General features: G+C 41.0%; 1 protein-coding gene across 1 annotated transcript in view; it reads right to left on the reverse strand.

Annotated features, from left to right (window-relative positions):
* The window catches only part of SCN8A (sodium voltage-gated channel alpha subunit 8), a 114,543-nt gene that overhangs the window by 33,353 nt on the left and 63,633 nt on the right, over positions 1–17,557 (reverse strand). Inside the window, exons 12-14 of the mRNA XM_087814664.1 lie at positions 16,948–17,083; positions 10,388–10,626; positions 1,000–1,173 (exon numbers count right to left, since the gene is read on the reverse strand). Of these exons, the coding sequence (XP_087670790.1) occupies positions 1,000–1,173; positions 10,388–10,626; positions 16,948–17,083 (549 nt within the window). The remainder of the gene's footprint in view (positions 1–999; positions 1,174–10,387; positions 10,627–16,947; positions 17,084–17,557) is intronic.

Genomic DNA, 17,557 nt, shown 5'->3' on the forward strand with positions numbered 1-17,557 from the left:
GATTTGAACTTTTTTTTCTTATTGAAAACTTCAGTCTTATCTGAGAGTTCAAGATTTATCAGGTGTTGCTCTGTGTATACATCTGGGTCAATCATATTTTTCCCTTTCTCACTTTTATTATATTAGTGCTAAGGCTTCTAATCCTTCTTTTCATTTTCTAGATAATAGAACTGTTCTCAAAAAGTCTAGTGTGGAAAAAAAAAAAGTCTACTTTGGGCTGGATCCTAACCAAAGACTAGTAAGCAAAGGTTCCAGAAACTTGGCAGTTGTAAAATTTGTGATTTGGACTGAATGAGATCTCTATTTTACAAATATTTTTACTCTATTCCAATTCTCTTACTTAGATATGCTGAGTGTCCTGATGAAAAAAAAACCTTAAATTCTTTCAGTTTTAAGTGCGTAGGTATCTTCCCAGTAGGGAGAGAGAAACCTAAACCATTTCTAAGGCTTTGAGTAGAAGCCACGCAGCTTCTCAAGGGACTTAGCACATCACATATACTTATGCTTCTGGGAGGCTATTTTGAAGATACTGTTAACTATTCTTTCAGGGTCATTTTAGTAATTATACATTAACTTCTTCAAATACATTAATTTAAAAAATCCTTCTTAGCTAATGATATGGAAAACATAGCCAATGTTCAACAGCTAATTTCAATATAATATTTTTAAAGGATTATTTTATGAAGAAACAGCAAGCAAATCCAAATCAGACCTCGGAATAGTCCTTGGGAGCCCTCCTTCATTTTTTACATTAATAATTATTTTATGAGAAACTTCCTAAAATTATGTTCGTTGTTTGATTTTTAAAAACTAACTTCTATATTAGGTGTTTAGGAGGAAAGTTTTCAAGATTTTAGTAGGTAAGCCAATAAACAGCCAACTGGAATTGGGAGTAGAATATAGCTAAGGATTTTAAAAAATCAAATTAACTTATGCAAAACTCTTTCTAGTAGCTGCAAGATAGGAAATGTAAAAAGAAATTGGAGAAATGTGGAATACCAATCGAAAAGATCGCAGCACCGAAAGCCCCTCCACATCTGCTAGACTCAGTTCCATTAAACTGAGGGAGACAATAAATCCGTCAAAAATGTTCCAACCTTCTTGGAAATAATAGTAGGGATCCATGGCTATGAGCTTCAGGAACATTTCCGCAGTGAAAATTCCAGTGAAAACCTGAAGGGGGGAATGCAGGGGTTAAGAAAAAGAAATAACAGGAGAATGCCTTTATCACCACCTTTGAATATAATATGTCCAAGAAGCTTCAAGAGCCAGCCTTGGTTAAATTCTGTATCTGAGGACGTCAGTAACTGGATGTCCCAAGACCACTCCACATAATGCAGGAAAGTCTTTTCTTTTTAAAAATATTTTTTATTGATTAATTTTGAGAGAAAAAGAGAGAGATTAAGGTTGAGAAAGAGAGAGAGACATAGATTTTGTTGTTCCACTTATTTATGCATTCATTGGTTGCTCCTTGTATGTGCCCTGATCAGGGATTGATTGAACCCGTAACCTTGGCATATCTGGACGATGCTTTAACCAAATGGCTACCCGGCCAGAGCCTTATTTTCCTCTTGAATGTAGTGCTCAGCCCTAATGTTTCCATCTTTGTTGCCCAAACCATCCAAATCATAGTGCTTGAGTGTAGCTGAAAAATTATTCTAAGTAATGAGGTGACTCCTTCTAAAGGGTCAGCAGTCATTAGAGCATGTATGCTTGGGATGTTGGGCTAAAATCAATCAATCAATCACTGTTATAATTATATAAAAATACAGCATTGTTTCTGACTTGATATTATGTCTTATCAAACTTAAACACACGCTACAGGGTTTCAAGCAATAGAACATTGCTCAAAGTGTGCAAAATACAGGAAAAAACATCCATAGTCTCACCACCTTGCGCACAACTATCATTTTTATATATTCTCTGCTTTTTTCAAATGCATATACATTTTTGACAAAGTTGTAAAGTCACAGAATACATAATATCTTGGGTCTTATTTTTCTTCATTTTTTAAAGCATGTTTTTATTGATTTCAGAGAGAGGAAGGAAGAGGGAGAGCTAGAAACATCAATGATGAGGGAGTCACTGATCAGCTGCCTCCTGCACCCCTCCTGTTGGGGATCAAGCCCAAAACCCGGGCATGTGCTCGGACCAGGAACTGGGCTAGGAATTGAACTGGGATCTCCTGGATCATAAGTCGGTGCTCAACCACTAAGCCACACTGGCTGGGCTTGGGTCTTATTTTTCACTTGTCATGACTTCATTCATGTTGCTACACGGTCCTCCCAATTCTCATTTTTACTGTTTGTATAAAATTCCAATGGTTGACATATCCTTAGAGAAATATCTTACTGTTGGAGACTGTGGTGCTTCCTTTTGATTTTTTCAATATGATTATCAATGAATTAACAATTATTTTAGATCTTCAGCTTATAGGGTATAAGAATGACTTCTTGGCTCCATTACCTGTCTCCCACTCTTCTGCCTGAGAAAGCACCTGGTGTTTCCTAATGCCTTCTGTATCCCACGGGCTTAGTAACATAACATGCCGTAAGAAAGTAAAATGCCATGAACCAACCAATTCCCTCATTCTAAGCTAACCACATAACATTGGACTCTTACTGAATATTATATTTTTAGAGGCAAGGACTTCATATGCAATAGATTTAAAACTCTTAATAGCCTGGCCGAGCGTGGCTCAGTGGTTGAGCGTCAACCTAGGATCCAGGTGGTTGGGGTTTGATTCCCGGTCAGGGCACATGCCTGGGTTGTGGGCTCGGTCCCCAGTCGGGGGCGTGCAGGAGGCAGCTGATTAATGACTCTCTCTCATCATTGATGTTTCTATCTCTCTCTCTCCCTCTCCTTTCCTCTTTCTGAAATCAATAAAGATATATTTAAAAAAAACACAATTCTATTTTTTTAAAAAAATATATCTTTATTGATTTCAGAGAGAGGAAAGGAAGGGGAGAGAGAGAGATAGAAACATCAATGATGAGAGAGTCATTGATTGGCTGCCCAGCCCGCAACCCAGGCATGTGCCCTGACCGGAAATCGAACCCCGATCGCCTGGATCCTAGGTCGATGCTCAATCGCTGAGCCACGCCCGGCCGGCCAAAAACACAATTGTTAATAAATCAGTACTTATAACCAACCACCTGGTTACCAAATTTACACATGAAGGAGTTTAAGAAAAACTTTAAAGATATGGTCTGAGGAGAGAATTAAAAATAGTGAAAAGTACTGAGATTATAGATGTTGTGAAAATATACTGAATTGATGTATAGAAATAAAAAACCAGAATTACTTGAAGGATAAACACCAAAATGGATAAGTGGGCTACCAATTTTTGGTGTCCATATACTTTTCTGTGGTTTCCTATTTTTCTAAGTTGAAGATGCAGTACTCTAAAATGGAAAGAAAATATTCCCTAAAGAGATCCAGTTAAGCAAAATCAAAGTTCATAGGGCAAGCTAAGTATGTACAGATAAAACATCCCGCTAAGTGAGGTCAGGGAAAGTAAGGACAACTAATCAATCCCTGAAATACATTTTACCCTTAGTGTAAACCCATCAAAGGTTTTTCTACACAGACATGTTAGCCTACTTAATGCACACTAAGTAGAGGCTGAATTTGCTGTCCCATTGGTTCCTGGTGAACACAGAGGAAGTGTCCAATAATAGGCACTGGCTGATTGACTATGGAATATCTATACTGTGGGAACTTGGATCCTAAGAGAAAATCAACAATGGCAGAGCTATGTGGTGCTTTCAGTGGGATAAACAGCCCCCAGACACCTGGTAGGAATGCCTAAGACAGCGGTTAGCAACCATGTTGTTTTAACACAGTATGCTGCCATCATTCGGGGTTTGGGTGAAAATAAATCTGTACCCATTGGCTGTATGAAGAATTTTTTTTTAAAACAGAGAAGAGTAGGTTTATGGTTATTCCTACGACATCACTCTTATTTGCACTGAGATATGCTTCTTTAAGAGGATAAAGAATTACAAGCAGTGTGTCAACAACTGTACATAAATGTCACTCATGTGAATGCCATCAAATATCCATCTAGGAATTTATGTCCTAATGCAGCAGTTCTCAAGGTATAGTTGAAGATCCCTGGGGTCCCTAAGACCCTTTCAGAGGGAACAAGGTCCTACCTCTGGCAACTGCATGAGGCCAAGTTTTCTTCTTATGCTTCAGTCAAAACAATATATCACCATGGATTGAATACACAAGCAGGTAAGAGAATCTAACGATCTTCTATTAAACCAGACATGAAAGACCTTTGCAAAAATGTCAAACAATGCTGGTTTTTATTCCTTAGAAAATATAATCCCCCCCAAATATGTTATTTATGTAATTATATAATGGGTATGTTATTGGGATTTTAAAATAAATATATATTTAAGATTTTTATTGGTTTTAATTTCAAATATGGTAAATATCAGTATCTATAACTCTCATAAACCAAAGTTTTTTACTTCTTTTTAAGAATATAAAGAGGTCTAAGACCAGGAAAAGATTGAGAACTGCTGTTCTAGTAGAATGTTCTGAATTCAGAGTTGGCATATCTTTCTAGTTTAAGAGGCTCCAGGCCACAGGCCTGAGAACTTGTAATGCTAGATCTCCAAGTAAGGCCTACAATGTCTTAGGTTGAGGGCATTGCATTTGGGGGTCACCCTGGGCTTGGGAAGGTCAAGGAGAGGTGGCACAGCTCCTTCTGCCATAACTGCATCTGTGAATAAACTTCAGGCTCGTCTGGGAGTATCCTGGTTTGCTTGAGACTTTCTTCATACTGAAAGTCCTGCATCCTGGGTGTCCAGTTAGGGAGATCAACTTGTGCCAGTTTGCCTAAGACTGTCCCACTTTTAAAATGAAAAGTTCCACATCCCAGGAACCTCCTCAGATCTGCGCAAATTGGAATGGTTGGTTACTTAACCAGGAGGAGACACAAAACCTAAAATATCATGTGATAAATATTTTAAAAGAGATATGCATAAAGGGCTACAAGGACACAGATGAAAGGGAAGTTAAAATATAAAAAGAATTTCTTTTGGTTGAAAATCTAGTTAAGCTGTGGTTAACTGTAGTGAAGAAATGATAATATTCATGTGTATTTGGTAAAGAAGGACAACAACTTTCTGTTTTTCCTTTTTTTGCTTAGAATCTCAGAAATTAAACTTACATGCGAGGTTAAGCCTTTGCCCTTCCTTCCATATCCCCAACCCCTCAAATGATTCAGTACTAAATCCCTTGGGTGGGCGTCCACATGGAGGGAGGCCTGGTGCCAGGGGCTGGAGCCTAATCTGTGCAAGGGAGCAGCCCGGCATGGGCAGTCAGAGTCTGTGTAGGCCAAAGAGGGGTGTCCACTTTGGGCCAGAATCTGATTAGGATGAGGAGGGTATTTGTGTCTGATGGCTACCCAGCACAGGGTATCAGAGTCTAAGCAGGATGGAGGGCATCCACATTGGGGAAGCCTGGTGTAAGGCGAAGAGGGGGAGGCCCATATAGGTGTAGGCCCACTGTGAGACGTTCAAGTCCAAGGGGGGTAAGGGAAACAAGACTGTGTGGGGTGATCTGGCCTGGGGTGTAGGAGCCTGAGAAGTATGGGGAGGGGGTGCACATGGAGGACACTGGTGTGGCAGCTGGAGAGCCCAGCATAGGGAGTCAGAGCCTGAACAGTGTGAGGAGGGCATCCATGCTGTTAGAAGTAACAGTGGCTTTTTGATCAAATAAGTCATATTAAAGACAGTGGCAACCAGGTTTCTTTTTGTTGGATAAAGAATTACAAACATAGAAACGAGAAAACTAGATGAATCTCGTAGTGCTGGGTTAGAACTGGAAGTGGCAGCATGAACTCGTGGTTTTCAGTGTATACAGTTAGCTTGATATCAACAGCTAGGCCTGCGTAGTACTCCAATAGATCCTTACTTCTAAATGTCATTTTCCACTAAACCAGGGCTCTTTGAGAAATGGCTGATTCCAGGCCTGAGTAGGAAAACTATAAAATTAGCTTGAGATATCTTGTGATACCAGAAAACAAGGAAGTAATGAGGACATGATGAAAAGACCCAGCGGACAGCCTGAAGGGACTCTCATTGGCCAAATCTGGAATGGTTTAAACACAGAAGTAAACGATAGTAATGGGTTATAACCCATTGTATAAAATTGAAAACCATGATTCCATACTGATATAAAGGAATGAATCAAAAGTTTAATGAAGAAAGGAAATTCAGATAGTTTTAAAGTACCTTCCTCACACATACTTATTAACTATAAATGGCACAAGAATAACCACATAGAGGAGAAGCCTGGCAGGCAACTCCTTAGTCAAGTAATCAGCATCACCAGTAATGAGACAAATGGAAATTGTGTGCCACCTGGCAGATTCAATGAGAAGACAGCTTCACTTGTGTGATATTCCTGCCAAATCATGAGTCTAATAATGAGGAAGCATCAGACAAACCCCAAATGAGGGAATTCTACAAAATAACTGGCCTATAGACTTCAAAAGTGTCAAGGTCATGAAAGTCAAAGAAGAGTAAGGAACTCTCCCAGGCTGAAGAAGATTAAAGAGATAGGACAACTAAATGCAATACGTAACCCTGAAACAGAATCCTTTTGTTATGAAGGACGTTACTGGGATTATTGGCAAAACTTGAAGGGGCCCAAGAATTAGATGGCTGTAATGTATCCATATTAATTTCCTAACTGTGACAGTTATATCAAGATTCTGTGGGAGATGCACTTGTTCATGAAAAACACACACCAAAAGTATTTGGGGGTGAAAAGCTGTGTCAGCAGCTTACTCTAAAAGAAAAGTTTTTTACACTATATTCGAAACTTCTTGGTACAACTGTTTAAAAAACCACCTTAAAAATCCACTGTTATGTTCAATTAGTTGCAAAAAAGGCAAGGAAAGAATCATGACTAAACAATACAGAAGTTGTATAAGTCACATAGTCTCCCTGGGCTTCAACTTCCTTTATAAAACATGGGGGCTGGACTGAATTATCTTTTGTTTTTTGTTTTTTTAAATATATCTTTATTGATTTCAGAGAGAGGAAAGGAGAGGGAAAGAGAGATAGAAACATCAGTGATGAGAGAGTCATTGATCGGCTGCCTCCTGCACGCCCCCGACTGGGGATCGAGCCCACAATCCGTGTATGTGCCCTGACTGGGAATTGAACCTTGACCGCCTGGAACCTTGACCGGCTGGGCTGGGCTGAATTATCTTTAAGGTTCTTTCTATTATTAGATTCTTCCTTGTGGGGAGAGTGGAAGAGGCAGAGATTATAGATTTACAGAAGACTGTTCTCATCTTCCCTCAGAACACCTATCTGCACCTCTACGGACAAACACAACTTAACCACTGTCCCAGCTGCGGGAAAAGCCTCTCATTCCAACTACAAGACAAGGTTGTGCTCACAAGCTAGTAGGTCTCACCTTTCCCATTTTCTTTCTCTCAGGTTTCCGTCAAAGACTCTACCCAAATCTCCAAGCCTCTGGAAATTCTCCTACTGAGCCACACTGACACCGTTCCTAAGATGTAGAGAGTCCTTTTCACTATTCCAAAACCTTTGGTGGAAGTCTCATTTTACCCTCCCAGCCACTGACGCATGACATGGTGTTAACCCCATTTTACAGGATCCAAAACATTTCTGGGCAGAAACCAATGGCTTATTTAAGGTTAAACTACATCAAACCGCAACCAAAACCCAAATCTTCTGACTTCTAATTCTGTGTTCTTTCTGCCAAACTCAGCACTTGGTGTTGACTGGCAGAAAAATATATTTTTGAGTTTCTGTTATTATTCAGAAAACACGCATGACACAAGTTTTCCCAAAGCCCAGCACATATCCAACTGCCTCATTTGGCATCTTCACTCTGTGAATAAATGGACATCTCATCCTGAGTATGTCCAAAAAGAATTCTTGATTCAAAACTCCAGACCTGTTCCTTCCTCAGTCATGTCCATTTTCCCCTCAGTTACTAACCCCCTAAATCTAGGCACCAGTCTTCATTTCCTTCCCTTCACCCTCACATGCAATCCATCAGCCAGTCCAAAGAATCCTGAACCAGGCACTACTCTCCATCCCGTTGCTAGCTGTACGTTTACTTTCCCCTTCAAACTCCCCCACCTCCAGTGCTTTCTTATTGCAGAACTTGGCTCTGCTGGCTCGCCGCTTGTGGTCCCTGAACATTACTGCCGACCTTCTCTCCTCTCCTTTCTTCACCAGTGATGGTTCTGAGCAGTCTTCTGAATGCTCACAACTCTACTTTAGGTGTGGCTCTAAATCTCTGTAGATTTTTAAGAAAGAGAAAAGTAATGCTATTTGCTGGCCTGAGGGCAATTCTGCTGGTGGTAGGTGAAAAGGCCTCTCTAAATCCCTTGGAAATTGAGAATCTGTTCTGTAAAAAGCAAGTAAAAGTAAAGACTCCGAGAAAAAGAAAACACTATAGGGAAAACAGCACTGCCACCTCCAACAAAATCAATCAAGTCATATTTCTTATTACTTAACTCATGGCTAATAAAATAAAACTTACATCTATATGATATTGTTGATTGGCTCAAAACACTGCTTGATGGCCAAGCCCCTGGGCTAGCCAGTCACACAGCAAGCCCACCTGAGGCACCTTTCAGAGCCAGTTAGCAGATTTCCTGGACAACTAATTGAAGACTATTTCATCAGGCTGCACATGAGAGTGCACATCACAGCAGAGAGCTAACCTAGACATGGAGACTGGAAAGACCACAGAATCATCTTGGATGTGTACCAGGCAACACAACGGGCTACAAGGACTAGCCGGACAAAGGATCACTTTTGCCACTTGTGTTTTTCAGAATCAGAACTCAAAATGGTATTATAACATATTAATAGTATATTAGGACTCAAGGCAGAAACGTGTGTGTGTGTGTATGAGAGAGAGAGACACATACAGAGACACGAGGAGAGAGACAGAGAGAGGTGAAAGGAGGGAAGGAGAGGGAGAGGGAGAGAAGGAAGTGGGGGGAGAGGAAGAGGGAGGGTAAGGAAGGCAGGAAGGGGGGGGAAACAAATACCAAGCAGAGATTATTCTCAAATTAAATGGTAATGACTAGATTTGACATGCCTATGGTGCAACTTTTAAAGACTAATGAGGCCCAGATGACCTAGAGGATTCTTTCCAACTAATTCTTCACTATCTATCAAAATCCAATCAACTCCTGATGTTTGTACCAAAGAAGTAAAACAGATAATTCCCAAATCACAACTACTTGACCTCAGAATACATTATATAATCTAGTTTTTGGGTTTTTTTGCGATTTAAAATATTATTTATTATGACTATTCTATAACAATTTCTTCTCTGCCTTTTTTTTTTTAATTTTTGTTTAAAATATTACAGATGTCTCTTTTTCTCCCCAGTGACCCATTCCACCCCGTCCCATTCCCATCGCCATCCCCAGTCCCTCTCCCCACCATTGTCCATGTCCTTGGGTTGTGCATATATGCATAAAAATTCTTTGGTTACTCTCTCCCCCTCCACCCACCCGCCCTCCTCCATCCCTCTGACATTCATCTGTCTGATCTATGCTTCCATGTCATTGAATCTATTCTGTTCATCAGTTTATTAAGTTCTTTAGATGCTACGTGTAAGTGAGATCATGTGATGTTTGTCTTTCTCTGCCTGGGTTATTTCCACTTAGCATAATTTTCTCCAGGTCCATCCATACTGTCCCAAAGGGTACGAGATTATAATCTAGTTTTTAAAGTGCATATTTTTCTTCTAATTAATATCATAAATGAAATATATGACTTAAGGTAACATTAACATAAATCAGGCACAGATCAACTAATGGTGGAAACTGGATGACAGCCTAGTAGTTGGACTGGAGGGGGAAACCAGCCTGGAATTAAAAACTTCCCCTAGACAGTCCCCATCTGGGTAATTAATATGACAGCGCAGGGCGATTTATAGTTACATTTAACACACTAACAGAGCTCCCCTATTTGTGGTGGTTGTCACTGAAGGTAAAAGGGGAAGTGATTTGCTGGACCAATGCAGGAATCAATGTGAGAAGCAGAACGAGAGAAAAATCCAGAAGTCCTTGGCTCAGGCTGCTGAAACCAACCCTGTGCCATGCCTCCCATTCTGTCACCATGGTTGGTTTTCTGCCAACAGCTCCTAAATGATGTCTTCTAAGTTCTGCAGAAAGAGGAAACAGCCAAGGGATCACAACAGTGAGCAGAAGCGGCTGGGGCCCACGGCATATGTGGAAGCATTTGTCTTCCAATTAACTATTACTTTCTTTTCAACTAAACTGCTTTCAGTATCAGAAACACATGTCCTACAGGCAACACATGTTCAGATCACAAAACCAGGAGACAGCACTCTATCTTACCAGATTTCCCACAGCTAAGACATGCTCAAATTGTGGAGTCATAGGGTGGTGCTCCATTGCCATAAACAGTGTGTTCAGGACAATGCAGATGGTGATGGCCAAGTCCACAAAAGGGTCCATAACAATCAAGTTCACAATCTCTTTCAGTTTTATCCAGTAGGGGTGACACTCCCAGATGAGGAAAGTATTGGCAAATTTATACCAGCATGGCGGGCATTTTCTCTGGGACTCTTCCAGCTCTGTGGGGAGTAAAGAACAAAGGTGGCACCTCAATCATAGTAAGAAAACAAAGGATTTAGCTACAAATCCTCACTGGGGCATTATCACTATTGTTAACATGAGAACAAAGGCGGCTTAAGTGCAGACTTTCCTTAGTGTTTCTCTTGGTTTTGCTTCTCTCAAAGGGAGAGAGGAGGCATGATCAGTACCAGATCACTTCCCTGTCAGCATCACTATTAATACTGATCTAGTTATAAACAAAATTCAACCCATCTATTTTGGGAGCATAACACAGTAGTTAGGAGCTTAGCTTCTGGAGTCTCACCACTACTCACAAGTTGTATGATCTCAGGCAAGGTACTGACTCCTCTATGCCTCAGTTGCTTCATCTGAAATAGAACTTGCTTTAAAGGTTATATAACTAAGTCAATCCTATAATCTATCCATTCATTAAGGATTAAATAAGTTGATGTGTAAAGCAAACCTCACAGGGCCTGGCACAAGGTGAACCTTCAATAAATGGCATTATATTATACATTTTATCATTAAATTATTATCAGAGAAGCAGTTAAAAGCACAGACTTTGAAGCCAGACATACCTGGGTGCAAATACCAGCTCAGACACTTGCTAACTGTGGGAACTTGAGCAAGTGATTTCAATTTCCTGTGAGAATTAAATGAGCTAAAATAAAGTGCCTCAGAAGACCCTAGCACAACAATTTTCAACCTTTTTCATCTCATGGCACACATAAACTAATTACTAAAATTCTGCAGCACACCAAAAAAATATATATAATTTTTCCTGATCTGACCAAAAAAAAAGGTATAATTTTGATTCATTCACACTGGTCGGTTATTATTGTGTTGGCTGTTGTCATTTTTCAATTTGACAATCTAAGGAAAAATAGGTCAGCGCACCTAACTAAATAGTCAAATATTGCATGTGTTAAAAATTCTTTCCGCACACCAGTGTGCCACGGAACACCAGGTCAAAATCGCTGTCCTGGCATGTACCAAGTGCCGCAGAAATATCTGCTATTATTATCATCTTTACAGCAGAATCAGCATCATCAACCAAGCCACCACGTGGAATGTATCTCATTTCCAAAGAAGTATAGGTCAGTGAATTTACAATTCACAATCCAGTTAGAAATGTCAGTCACATTCCTTTCCCCTTTCTCCCTTCCTTCCTCTTTCTCCTCTCCTCCCTCTTCCTTCCTCATTCTCTCTTACCCTTTCCCACTTTCATCCCTTCCTTCCCTCGGTCTCTTTCTTCTTTCTTTTTCTTCTTCTCCTTTTGTCTTATGCTCTTTCTGTCTCTCTCTTTTAGAAGCAGAACCTGTTTTTTCTCCAAACAAGATTTTCTATAAGCCCCAATATATAAACCAGGTAAACCAGGAATTGCTCTAGTTGAGACAAGAAAGGGAGCTTGCAGCCAGTCCAACTGTCTTCTTCCTTTCCTGAGGTACTTCCCAAGCCCAGGGCTCTGATAAACACAGACTGAAAGTCACTGGACTAGATGATCTCCAAAGTCATTTACAAAGCAAAGGTCAAAAAGGATGATTAGACACTAAAGGCAGAGAGCCATTCGGCTGGCAGCTAAAACCACCTAGGCATGAACCCTATGGAACAAAGCTCTCCTCAAACTGAGTATGAAATATAATAGCTAGGGCTCCAAAAGTCCAAGGACCTTGAGCTAGGAGAATGTTAAGAGGTGTACTTTTGTAAACCTGTCAGCATGATCATCCTCTGAGACATGGTACTGGTTCTATAGGGTTGGCTATAACTGCACCCCACCCCCACCCCCACTCAATTCTTCTGACAAAACCAAATCATTCACGGAATAAAAGAAAGTTTCTCAACCTTTCACCACCAACAAGATGGAAACCTTCAATTAGTCTACTTTCCCTTTTCCCAGCCAGCTGGATGGTGCCCACGGTGATGGTTTTCAGATGGGGTGTTTCGGCTGGGTTTGTAATTGGCTCCCTGGTTGCTAAGAAAATGGTTACCTTGGTTTTTCAGATTTAAGGGCCACAGTAAGCGCCACGTGGGAGTCTGCGTGGGGGAGGAAGTCTGTGAAGGAAATTTGCTTTGGCCTCTTCCTCACAGAACTCCCTCCGTTCCCAAGGTAAATTTAGTTTTCTTCCCCAAAAAAGAAAATGAAAAGGTTCTCTTATTTCCATAAATTCTTGTGGTACATATTTGGAAATCTGGTTCCGTTCCCTTTTTTACCTCCTCCCTTCTCCAAAGGCCTGCTGTTCACCAGCGCAGCCTGCAAGGGGAGGCTGGAGCAGCTACTGTTCACATTTCTGACAGCTGACATAGTTGTGATGTTCTATAATGAACAAGGCTCCAAGTCTTTGCCAGAGAGCAAAGGGGTTTTCCTACCCTAACGGGCACCAAGAAGGTTCCTGGAGGGATACGAGGTATCTCTTAACCACTTTTACTGAGAAGGGTAGATCCTCAGGACCTTATTCATTCCACCAAAAGGAAGACAAAGTGGAGTGTTAGGAGCTAGAAAATGTCAAGCAGGTGAATAAAGACTAAAGGCGTGTATAAAGTAACTCACAACTTTGCACACCTACTTGCCCCACATGCCTGGAATGGGGAAGTACTTGGTCTGGGGGGATGGGAGAACATAGGGGGGTGAGACGTCCAAAGGTGTGTGGGGTTTCCCCACCTTGCTCCTGGACATTTTCAGAGAGGGTACTGTAGGTGTCAACTTCAGGGGTACTGGGAATTGTTTTTAGAAAGAGCCTCATAATTCCACTGAGATGGTGGTGTTAGCAGATTGTGAGGTTCCTGAAGGCAGGGGCTTCTCTCATTTCAATTCAACAACTTTAAGCACCTACAATTAGCTAGGCAGTGGGAAAATGTGGGTGAACGATAGTCCCCATCCTCACGGCACTAGGCCTCCAGCAGAAATCCTGCCACACAGTCCTACTCTACTGGAAAGGCGGATAGATACCAGAGAAGTAACTGTGCTGACACTTGATGCTTGTCAGTTCAATAAAAGAATGAATAAATAATTTCTGGCAGCAACAGCTATAGCCAGTTACCTCTACAGGGGAGTTTTCTTTTTGTGTTTTTTAGAAATCTTTATTGATTTCAGAGAGAGGAAGGGAGAGGAAGAGAGACAGAGGGAGAGGAAAAGAGAGAGAGAGAGAGAGAGAGAGAGAGAGGGAAACATCAATGATGAGAGAGTCGTCACTGATCAGCTGCCTCCTGCACGCCCTGCACTGGGGATCGAGCTCGCAACCCGGGCATGTGCCCTGACCGGGAATCGAACCACCATCCTCTGGATCCTAGGTCGATGCTCAACCACTGAGCCATGCCTGGCAGGGCTACAGGGGAGTTTTTCAAACTGCTTAACCAGAGACTAAATAATGCCTTCATTCTTACTTCACCTACTCTCTCCCCTTCTCCCAAGGCTTTACTGCTCTGAGAAGTGAAACTACACTACTCTGTCTACACCCCACCTCCAGTCCTCTGAAATGTCCCCAAAGCTGATGGCTCTGCTGACTGACTTCTGCTGGCTTTATTGGATCCTGGTGAGTATGTCTGCAACAGGACAGGGGTGAGGCAGAGCAGGCAGGACTTTCTCATTACTTATAGGATTCTGGAATCCTCCTCTGTGGTTTCTAAACCATTAGGTAGGAGCCTGCTTCTTTGGTTTTAAATAATAATTTTAATCTTTGGATTAAAATGTCAGAGTTTCCTAACTGAAGGTCTGGAAAGCAGGAACAATTATTCATTCAATGTTGGCTTTTCATGTGGTAGCGATCATTAATGCAGAGGGACCAGTGGTCAAAGAGGAATGAATCTTTCTTAATGTCCTGTAACTCCCTCTGACATTATTCAGCTCCAGCCATTCGTTGATCTTTGCTTACAACAGTTGTCTCATCAGTTTTAACAAAGGGAGTCAAATACTACGGGAGGAGACAGAAGGAAAGTCTGAGCAGAAACAGGCAGTAAAGGTAAAGGTGATGTGAACTTCAGGGCTTAGATAAGGGGAAAATGAACTGGAATGGCTTCTTAGGAACACAACTACAGTCATCTCTCTCCCGTGAGCTAGGCTTGCATCTATTTTTTTTTAATGTGTGTGTGCTGGTGGGTGGAGAATGAGTATAGCAGGACAGAAAAAGAAGACAGGGAAAAGAGGAAGAAAAGGGAGTAGAGAAAGGTTGTAATGCTCCAATGATTTAGATCTAATTCAGTAGAGGGACAAAAGCACTAGGCCTCCAGCAGAACTCCTGCTGCACCAACACTCCCCACCACTCTAAGCTCAGCAAAATTCAGTTCAACAAGCATTTTCTGAGCATCTACTTCTGCCAGACCCTGTGCTAGGTCACCGAGGTAATCAATATACAACCGCTGCACTGCACTGACAGTTCTCCTGCTCTGATGTCATTGCCAATAATAAAATATGCCTGTGAGAGGGTGTTAGTTTTCTTTCTTAACTGCCATAGACACTCAGAGAAATCTGTCTTGGTCTTCAAGTGAAGAATAAAATTAGCCAAGGTTCTTAAACTGTGTTTCTTATCTTGGAATTGCTATGCTCCGCAGTCATTACCTGCAACCTTAAAGTACAAGCTCCAAAGAGCATAAAGATGTTCTATCAGGCAAGGACCTCAATGGGATTGAAAGAAAACAGGAATAACTGAAGTTGTTCAGGAGGCTGAAAGCAGTTAGTTCAATATATTATTTTTTCCTGATGCATTCTCCAGATTAGTCAGTATAAAGTGTACTCCTTGCTCATATATGTGGATCTAGGGATTCTCCCTTCACCACAGACACCCCTGCCCAACACACACACACACACAGTGGTGTTGGGCTTAAATGATTCAATGATTCAAAAATAACTTGTCTCAAGGACACTAATATCATTTTGAGTCTCCCAATATCAGGGTCTCTGATTATTGTTGGGTTAGTGTGGGTGTTTGAACTCTGAAGAAGAGCAATTTGAGGCCTCAAGAAGAGTCTTACACAGAATGGATGAAGGAGTTGTGGTACACATATACAATGGAATATTACTCAGCCACAAAAAAGAAGGAAATCTTGCCATCTGCAACACCATGGCTAGATCCTAAGGGTGTTATACTAAGTGAAATATGTCTGACAGAGAAGACAAATCTCATATATTTTCACTTATATGTGGAATCTAAAAAACAAAATAAATGAATAAACAAAACAAGAACAGACTCATATGTACAGAGAACAAACTGATGTTTGCCGGATGGGACTAGAGTTGGGGTGCTGAATGGAAAAGGTGAAGGATTAAGAAGTACAAAATGCCAGTTACGAAAACAGTCATGGGGATGTAAGTACAGCATAAGGAATATAGTCAATAATATTGTAATAACTATGTATGGTGTCAGGTAGACACTAGATTTATCGGGTGATCACTTTGTAAGTTATGTAATGTCTAATCACTGTAGTATACCTGAAACTAATATTGTATGTCAACTGTAATTGGGAAAAAAGTCGCTATAATGGGACAAGTCAGCTAAATCAACATGAATCAAATGAAGAATTACGCAGAATCAACCAGAACCTTGTGAGAAAACTTCGTCACTGAATCTACCTCTAAAGAAAGCAAGAGGAGCCTGGAATGCAGACCACAACTGGACAGGAAGCTAGCACTTGCTGGGAACGGTGGTAAAATGCAAATTCCTCAGGTGTTCCTCAGCATACCCAGCTGTGCCATGGAGCAGTCACCTAATTCTGAGGTCGGGCACTGACAGCAACATTACTGCAAACATGCTATGATTCAACAGTGGCTGCTCTTTCAGTGGCATAGTGCCGGAGGAAGAGGGGCTTTAGCTAGTCACACATCAAATATATTTATGGATATGTGAGGGTGTTTGAAGAGAGGCAGAATTATGTGCAATCAAAATGCACAGTATATTCATTCTTAAGGGAAAACCACAGGCGTTGTAAGTAGTTAAAAAGGAAAAGGAGAAGGTATGCTTTGGGGTAGAGGGTGTGAGGGGGATTCCATCATCTTATATCTTCACGGTTCTTCAGTCTACATTCCTTTAAGCCTCGCATCATCCCACTGGCTCCTCATCATGACAATTACAGAGATTTCTTCAGATCCTCTAGCTTACACTTATGTCATTCCTTCATACTTATCACCTATCTGTGTACAATGTTGGCAGCAGCTTTGAGTCCTTATTGGATTCTCTGCATGTAGATTTGGGATGCTGGTTTCTTTGACCAGCACATTATTCCTAAAGCTTAGAGGTAATTTTTGCAAAACTCAGACCAAGGGACAGGGATTATATTTATCATGCACACCACATATCTCAGCAACTTGCACTGACATCATGGGGACATACCTTCTACTAGTGTATTTGTAACAACACTCAGTATACTGTTTATCCTGTCCTTCCGCCCACCATAGGAGGCCAGTTGCTCCATGGAAACTAAGAGAGATCCAGGACCTTTCTTCTTAATTTCCACTTCAGTTGTACCCTGAAAAAAAAAAGCAAATGGAGTGAGTAAAGTCTCATAAACGTTAAGGCTGGGCCTTACCAGATCAATAGTCCAGACTGTGAGCAGAAACATATGCTCTTCCTTAAACTTTTTACTTTGATCCTACAATCCTATTGACCTCAAGAAGTTGAATGAAACACGTTGGCCATGGATAATCCTTAGTTCTCTAGATGACAAGACCAAATTGTTTAAGTTTGTACAAATCTACAATGAACCCAAGAGTCTGGCTGGGACTCAAATACCTCATTTGCTTAATTCCAAACAGAGTAGAAAGACCAGGTTCCCTAAGGCAACGCCATCAGAAGTAGACTCTGAATTTTTTCTGTCCTAGTCTCATATCTGCAGCATTTGACTAGCATTGGACCACAAGATAAAATAAGTCAAATTCACCTCTATTTGAAGTTTCATTAAGGGCCATGTCCCTGATTACACTGAGTGTTGCATTGTTTCCTC

This window comes from Miniopterus natalensis, chromosome 2 (genome assembly GCF_054644295.1).
Source record: "Miniopterus natalensis isolate mMinNat1 chromosome 2, mMinNat1.hap1, whole genome shotgun sequence".
Classification (NCBI taxonomy): Eukaryota; Metazoa; Chordata; class Mammalia; order Chiroptera; family Miniopteridae; genus Miniopterus; species Miniopterus natalensis.